The sequence below is a fragment of the Aplysia californica genome, unplaced genomic scaffold (assembly GCF_000002075.1).
Source record: "Aplysia californica isolate F4 #8 unplaced genomic scaffold, AplCal3.0 scaffold00265, whole genome shotgun sequence".
Classification (NCBI taxonomy): domain Eukaryota; kingdom Metazoa; phylum Mollusca; class Gastropoda; order Aplysiida; family Aplysiidae; genus Aplysia; species Aplysia californica.
Genome location: NW_004797535.1, coordinates 382,292 through 390,719, shown reverse-complemented (window position 1 = coordinate 390,719; position 8,428 = coordinate 382,292). Strand labels below are relative to the sequence as shown.

At 39.9% G+C, this 8,428-nt stretch overlaps 1 protein-coding gene across 1 annotated transcript; it reads left to right on the top strand.

Moving 5' to 3' along the window:
- Window positions 1-465: 465 nt before the first annotated feature.
- LOC101862423 lies at window positions 466-4,103 on the top strand. The gene is made up of 2 exons (XM_013083970.2): window positions 466-1,428; window positions 3,593-4,103. Exons 1-2 carry the CDS (start codon window positions 1,075-1,077, stop codon window positions 3,653-3,655), a joined length of 417 nt encoding a protein of 138 aa, XP_012939424.1. The 5' UTR covers window positions 466-1,074; the 3' UTR covers window positions 3,656-4,103.
- The last annotated feature ends 4,325 nt before the right edge of the window (window positions 4,104-8,428 follow it).

The window sequence follows — 8,428 nt, the reverse complement described above, 5'->3', positions numbered from 1 at the left end:
AAAAAAACGAAAACTCTATCTATGTTTGAGAATATTACATTTTTTGTAATTTTTGCAAGCCATATTATAGGGGTTGTGAAATGGTTTCGGCATATTATTGTATTTTAAATAATCATTTGGTAGTAGAGGAATTTCACTGCTTTTGCACCCAAGACTCGTCCATCTTGCACCAAGGGCAACGCAGTCAGATTCTCTTGACATAGACCAACTTCACCCCCCCCCCTCCATAAACACATGTAACTCTCTATCAAGCTGATGTAAAAGGTCTCAAAGTTATTGCCTTCGAGGGGAAAAAATTAGAATTGCCATTTCAACGCTATCACATTGTTTTTCGTAAAGAGGTTTCTTGTCTCTCTGCATTGTTGAAATTTCAATATTTTCACAAACTTTCAACACGTGTTCAAGAGTAAGTGGTCAGTGTCTTAAAGACTATCCACTAAAATTTTAAGTTCCTTTGTGTCTATAAGCCATGACGCGTGCCTTAAACAAGCTGTCCATTGTGATGTCATAAAAGTTAACTTCTTCTTTGTGCCCGTAATTCTACCACGTGACTACTGCTCAGTTTTTTATTATCAAAACAGAAACCGCTGTAGGAGCGGGGGCGGTAGGTTGACACCTGGTCAGCGTCTATGAAGATTACATCACAGGCGTAATGGATGACTGGACACCCAGGCGCTATCCTTTAAGGTAACAGGCGGTTGTGTAATCTGGCGACGAGCCATCGGAAGTACTTGAATTTCTGGAAAGTTCGACGTTTCAACAAAAGATTGACAATTGAGCGTGGCCCTTTAACCAATCAGAACGTTGGAACGATTCCCGCCAAAAAAATGACACTTCTTTTGTCATTATATTAAACTCTTGCAAAACGTTTGTCTGTACTATTTCTTTCCCCTCGTTTGTGGAGTGTAGAGTGCATTGTATTGCTGTTTTATTGAATCCACGTTGTCATCACTATAATAGTCAACAAGTGCGACAGCTTTTACTGCGATCTTCAGAGTTCCCATCTAGTTCTGGTGATTTTTCTCAGGCATTCAATCAGTTTTTGGTTACATCCGAGTATTTCTTCATTTCACCATGAGTTCTGTGGAGAAGATTCGTGTCATCAAGCTGCATAAGGGGGGAGATGTCTTCCACTACCACCGCAATCATTACTCGTCCGTCTTGCACCAAGGACAACGCAGCAAGATTCTCTTGGCGAGGAGCAACATCATCCCAGACAAGAAATTCGCTATCAAGCAAAATCGCTTCACCCGCGAGATGTATCTGATGAAACTGGCTGCTGACATACGTCGAGTTGTGACTTTGTTGTCACGTCCCGTCTTCTGTGGTCCCACCGGCTATCTGATCATACCATTCTACGAGAAGAGAGACCTGCTCTCGCAGACAGGGAAACAGAGCCACGACGGCTGGATGAAAGTGTTTGTCAGGGTGAGTACATTCATATTCTACTTGTTACTTCAATGTATACTTTATCCTAATTCTTGTTGATTTACTGATACATTTAAGATTTGCTGGAGCGTGAAGGTGACATTAATTAATAACTAATGAGTCTCAAATTATATCAATTTATTTATATTTCTGCCTGTACACACACACACACACACACACACACACACACACACACACACACACACACACACACACACACACACACACACACACACAAGTCTTTTTTCTTGATAATAAACAAACATCAGGACAGTACACGCCTGTTAGACAACATGTACTGTTTTATTGTTTTATAAATGACGCCAGTCGAAAGAAAAAGTTTTTTAACAGAGAAAAAAAGCAATACTGCCGTGTTTTAGAAAGTTTGGATACCATCCAAATGGGCAAGATTACTCTTCTTCCATCTCTTTCTCACCATCTCTCTCTCTCTCTCTCTCTCTCTCTCTCTCTCTTGCTCTCTCTCTCTCTCTTTCTCTCTCTCTCTCTCTCTCTCTCTCTCTCTCTCTCTCTCTCTCTCTCTCTTTCACTCTTTCTGTTTCTCTCTCTACCTCTTTCCCTAGAGATTATAATGCTTTAAAGATTCAAGTTGTAGCGGCGCGCTCAAACTCATCAACAGTATTAATATTTCTTTGATTCAATTTAGAAGTTAGAGGTGTCCCATATTTTTTAAAGAAAAAATACTTTCTTATCAAAAGGCATTTTAATATGAGTCATATTTGTCAAGATCTATATGTCCCTGTCTACTTTTATTTACCAGTCTATTTATCTTAATTGATCAACTTCTCGTCTCTTACTTGATTCCCAGGTGTTAGATTAGGATATTAATTAGAAAATGAAAATTCAGCCGTGTTTTAGAAAGTTTGGAAACCTTCCAAATGGGCAAGATTGCTCTTCTTCCATCTCTTTCTCTTAGTCTCTCTCTCTTGCTCTCTCCTTATCTCTCTCTTTCTCTCTCTCTCTCTCTCTCTCTCTCTCTCTCTCTCTCTCTCTCTCTCTCTCTCTCTCTCTCTCTCCCTCTCTCTCTCCCTCTTCGCCTTTTTTTCTGACAATTTGGGAGGAAGAGCTTTTTCTTTCTATGCCTCTAACATTTGGATTTCCCTCCTAAATGAAATGCATATGCTATTAGAGAGTTTTTAAATGGTCTAAAGACACATTTGCTAAGTTTTCAGTACTATCCTCTGTCTGTAAATGTTGAAAGTGGTAAAGTGTGTGTGCCAGGGAGTTTTGTGTGTTTATTTGTGTATGGGTGTGTTTTTTAATGGTCTCACAATGTCCATTTTCTTTCTTTTAATTTGTTAGTGAAATGATAATTCTGCATTGTATAGCGGTTAGAGTCTTCTCCTGATCAAGCGCTATATAAAAACCTTCATTATACTATTTATTACTATAAATCTCTCTCTCTCTCTCTCTCTCTCTCTCTCTCTCTCTCTCTCTCTTTCTTTCTTTCTCTCTCTCTCTCTCTCTCTCTCTCTCTCTCTCTCTCTCTCACACACACACACACACACACACACACTCTCTCTCTCTCACTCCTTCTCTGTTTCTCTCTCCTCTCTCTCTCTCTATCTCCCTCTCCCTCTCCCTCTCTCCTTTTCTCTATTGGTTGTTGTAGTGTGCCATTTCTAGGACCTACTCTTTTTTTGTTTTACTCCGTCAATTATGTCATATAGTGTCCTATTATCTTTTGTCAGCAAGTACTTGTCCTTCTTATAACTTATAATTCTCTCTTTCTCTCTCTCTCTCTCTCTCTCTCTCTCTCTCTCTCCTCTCTCTCTCTCTCTCTCTCTCTCTCTCTCTCTCTCTCTCTCTCTAATCTATCTATCTCTTTCCTTAGAGATCATAATGCTTTGAAGTTTAAAGTTGTATCTCATCAACAATATCAATATTTCTTTGATTCAATTTAGAAGTTAGAGGTGTCCTATATCTTTACAAAAAAAACTTTCTTCATCAAAAGACATTTTAGCATGGGTCAAATTTGCCAAGCTCTATAAGTCCCTGTCTACTTATATTTTCCGGTCTATTTATCTTGTTTGACCAATAGCAACTTCTCGTCTCTTACTTGATTCCACGGTATTAGATTAGGACATTCATTAGAAAATTAAAATTAAACCCTAACAAAGTCTCCCCTTTCCTTTACCTCCCCTAGATGGCGGTGTCTCTCCGAAGCCTACACAAGAAGAGGATTTATCATCAGGATTTGAGGTCATAGAACATCCTCCTCACTGGCTCTGACGTCGCCTTCATCTCTGACTTTGGCGCTGCGAGTCTACTCCCTGGGGGATGTGATGTGACAAGGTGGACACGTGGACAGCTGCGCCTGGTTTCCGGGGACCCGAGGCGGACCAGGGCGGTGGTCCCTTCTGTCCATTCCAACTGGACACCTACAGCCTGGCGGTCAGCATGTGGCAGGTACTGTCTGGTCTGTGTCCAGTCAAGAACAAGCCTTTGGATCACCAAGACAACATCCCCCCACAGTGCGCTCCCTTGTTGGGGAACCTTCTTCTTCCGGACCCCGACAGGAGATGGACCCTAGACAAGTTCCTCACTGAGGCCCTGGAACTGCATCCGGACCTGTCATCTAGACAGCACTCGAGTGAACACAACACATTAAGTTTAAAAGCAGCACCCTTTATAGGCAACACGTCATATCTGTAGCGAAAAACTGTTTGGAACTGTAGCATTTCTTTATATAAATATTTACTACGGACATTTTTTGGACCGATTGAACCATATTGTATACGAACAATCTTTGGTAAGCCTATACTCTATATAATATCCGAAATTTGCGGGAAAGGATGTGATTTCGGAGTGTTCGGAGAAATAGTGCCCAGCTTTATTTTCCCGAACGTTCGGAGAAATAGTTCCTAGCTTTATTTTCTCGAACGTTCGGAGAAATAGTGCCCAGCTTTATTTTCCCGAACGTTTGGAGAAATAGTGCCGGCCAATTTTAAAAGCTTGTGGCATCATAACTTCATTATTTCTTTGACTGGTGGTTTGTTGTTAAATGTTGTTGAATGGTAAATATAAAAACATTAATCAACGAACAGTTGAACAGAAATACATTTATGAGTCAACAAACTTTCAAAATATTTACCTTCACGATTTTCAGTTTGTGACTACCGTCGTTTTTCCCCTGAAGTCTTTAAATGGTTTACTTATCGTGTGTTACAAAGGTATCTATGCAATTTAAATCATTTTATTTATGTAATAAGAACTGGGGCTGTGGTGTGGCATATCTTCTCTTTTCAAGAAAGCTTTGTAATCAGTAATAATGAGTAGAGAGGGAGCTTCGAAGAATCGTATGAAGGAATATAATAATAGATAGCATTTGTATAGCGCAATTCCCCGACCCACAGCCAGCTCTATGCACTTCACAATTCTCCAACCTCTTGTATTTGTTAGACTCGCATACACTTAAACAAAACATGCTGTACACACAGAGATGAATTCTTAAAGTTAGAAGTAATACATTTCATCAATATAGCCTAACCTCAATCTATTGATCTATTTCTAGTAAATTTGAGAAAAGGCCTACATTCTTTTTCCTTGTTGTGGATGGCCTTACATTTAATGACATGTAATTGTAATGAGTAGTGAGCATTTAGTGTCAGCTTCCCCTTGATTGTAACTAATCAAGATTACATCTGGATACAATGCTAACAGAACTAATGTTCATAATTATTGTTGTTATTAAGTTTAGTGTGAATGTGTAGATGTAGATCTGGATCCCCATCCCATCATCTGAAGAACAACAACACAAAAACATTGTAATATTTCCCATTATAATAGGCCTTGTCTAGATTGTTGGCAATAAAAATGTACTATATCAGTATTTCCGATCGGAAGAGTTTTAAAATACTGATTTAAGGCGTTTTCCAAGCCACACCACTAGCAAACCTCGCTGTGCGGCGCCTCCAACGCTGCCCTCACTATGCGCCATGTTTTCGTTTCAATTTCTCACATCGAATCAGCGATCGCTAGATCAGAGAGTAGTTCCGCCTAAGTGAAACCTTCTGTGGGTGTGACACACAGAGTCTGGCTTTGCTTGTACAGTAAAGTCTCCGCCTAAACGCACGGGGCTCAGGAAGGCCCCTAAGCGTGTGTTTATACGAGCGTGCGTATATAACATGAACCTTTGCAAAAGGAGGAAGAGACGCAATTATCTCATTTCCTTGATATTTTAATGACCTCCCTTAGGAATGATAGGTCATTTTGGCCGATTTTGTGACGACACGTGACTGTTTTGTGAAGGATTCCTCGACTGCAGTTATGGATTATGAATACCAAGGCGTTGAATGGGTTGGGTGGCGCAGAAAAGCGCACTCACTACTGATGCACACTATAAAATGTCGGGAACAGATAAGAGGAAACTGTTCGTGATAGATCTGTTCACAGGGAAAAGCTCTCAGCAACGCGGCTTTCCAAGTCCAAGCGATCAGTCCCGATTACCTAGTCATCTGTTGCAAATCTGTAAATACATGGATGACATCAGACTTTTCTCTTGTGATTCGATGAACAAGTACGTCTTAAGTTCTTCGAGCGCAGTAATCATTTATACGAGTAAGAGGCCTGTCTAGTGTTTTACAACATTCACGCGTGTTGCGCGTCACAGGTCTAACTAAACATTACGTATGCGCTCAAACACAAACCCCAGTCACAGAAAGCTTCTCTCATAGACGCATTTCGAGTGACCAATCAGAAGACATTTCCTTTGGGGGAGTCAAGATTCGGCTCAAAATTATGGAATTTGAGTTGTAGGCATTTTTAGCTTCCACAGCCTCTCCTACAACTATTTTATCGCATAAGAACCCCCATAAACCGTTTTTATTCCCATACCGGGCATGTTTGTCACCGCCATTTCCTCGTAAAGTCAATATTTTATTTTTCTTTCCCGGCCGTTTTCTCAAAACGCGACTTTACTCTATACTTTTTTGAATAACTCTACCATTTTTCATCCAATCTTCATGCAATTTTCCCAAAATGAAGAGAAGATGTAATACTAAAAATTTGTTTGTTCAATTTTTGATATATGGAATATGTTTTTGTTGGTAGTGTCTGGAGTGTGGATTTTCACGGAATTTTTGCAAACTTGAATGCTGCCTCAGGAAAAAATTCATTAAAAATGTTCTAATTCGTTTAGGAAAAAACAACAGACAAATTTTTAGGTCTAATGTTTGTAAACACGCCTGCAAAAAAAACCCAATCAATTTCCATTAACGATAAGTGCGGTATTCATTACGTAAGACATGTCAGCAAAATTCAATATGGCCGCTGTATCCATGGAAACGAAACTTTTTTTCAAATTAGATTGCGGATTTTAAGACTCCTTACTACGCTTGTTATATATGTGAAATGTGGTTAAACTGTCCAGTAATAAGCGAGACAGCCTTCATGTGTAGCCTCCCCCCCCCCCTAAGGACATTTCCAACAACACAAACAATGCACATTTAATACATCACAGCACTAGGTCCACGAATCTCTGGCTTAATTGTTGCATGCAAAGTATAGCCAGGCTTGAGGAAAAACGCTGTTTTGGTCGTTACTGGGCTTATAACCTGACTCTTTTTTTCTTTTAGTAAGTGTTTTACCGCGCCCGCAACTGCGTAAGTTCATATGAGCGCACATGAGACATATTAAACATTTTCAGTTGGTAGGAAATTTTGAATTTTGCCCAGGTGGCGGCCGAAGCCTACTCTTATCGATTTTAGACCACCAAGGGACTTTTAACTTGCGCAACCTGCACACGGTAACCTGACTCTACAAATGAACAATTCTGTTCCAGCGACTACCCTGAAGAGAAAACCTGTTAAATGATAATAATATAAACACGACTTTGGATTAGGCGCCAAGCCTTTCACGTATTTTGTTTGTTTGTTTGGCTGGTTGGTAGGTAGTTTGGTTGGTTGGTTGGTTTGTTGGTTGATTGATTGGTTGGTTGGTTGGTTGGTTGGTTGGTTGATTAATTAGTTGGCTTGTTTCTTGGTTAGGGTTTCTTGGCTTGTTGTTTGTTGGTCTTTTTTTAGGGGATGGGGGGGGGGGGGGGGAGGGGGAAGTATAATTTTTGTTCGTGGAATGGCAGCTGTGCCCACTTCTTTCTACAACATGTGGTCTGCTAACGGGGGAGAAAATAGCTTTACCAATTGAAGGTCCAATCTTTCCAGACATTAATCGAAGTCGCGACTTGTTTTCGTTTTTACGACCTTATCGTTTCTGTAGTTTACTGCTACTGTTCCCAACCAACTTCTCGGTAATGAATAAAGACGAGACCAGTCCTTCTCTCTCCGACAATGATTGACTGGCAATAATATTGTGAAAAACCTTTTCAAAGGGCGGCAACCATATGTATGCTTGATTCACCGCAGGTCGTCTTTTTCTTTCCCTTGGTTCCTAGCACAATAAAATCCGTTCTCTTGTAAAGTTTTTTCGTTTCACGCTTATCATCAGATATTTATGTTTATGAAGAAGATAAGCAGAAGGGTTTATTTTCTCCTTTGCCTGTCGCTTTTGTATACTAGAGAAATTGAAAACAAATAGTAGGATTTGTTTTCTTACTTGTAATCTTAAAAGAAGGAGGGAAATATTAAACTGTTAAACGACTTACATGTAGTTCTTTTTTCTTCTTTTTTTTTTATCCCAGATATGGAGGAGGGAAAGAGGAAAAGAGCAAAGTGTGAACGGAGAAATTAAGAAAGAAAAAAAAACCAACTTAAAAGAACAAAAGAAAAGAGAGTATGGCGAAAAGTTGGAAATTTAAATGATAATGGTAAAAGAGAATTAATTTACTTTTTTTAAGGGGGGGGGGGGGCTACACCCCCGCCCCAAAATCAAAATTCGGCTCAAAATTATGGAATTTGCGTTGTAGGCATTTGTAGCTTCCTCAGCCTCTCCTACAACTATTTCATGGCATAAGAACCCCCCAAAACCGTATTTTTTCCCATACCGGGCATGTTTGTAACCGCCATTTCCTCATAAAGTCAGTATT

Coding starts and splice junctions, on each gene's coding strand:
- LOC101862423 (XM_013083970.2), top strand. CDS start 1,075: ATGAGTTCTGTGGAGAAGATTCGTGTCATCAAGCTGCATAAGGGGGGA. Junction 1,429..3,592: donor GGATGAAAGTGTTTGTCAGG/GTGAGTACATTC, acceptor TACCTCCCCTAG/ATGGCGGTGTCTCTCCGAAG.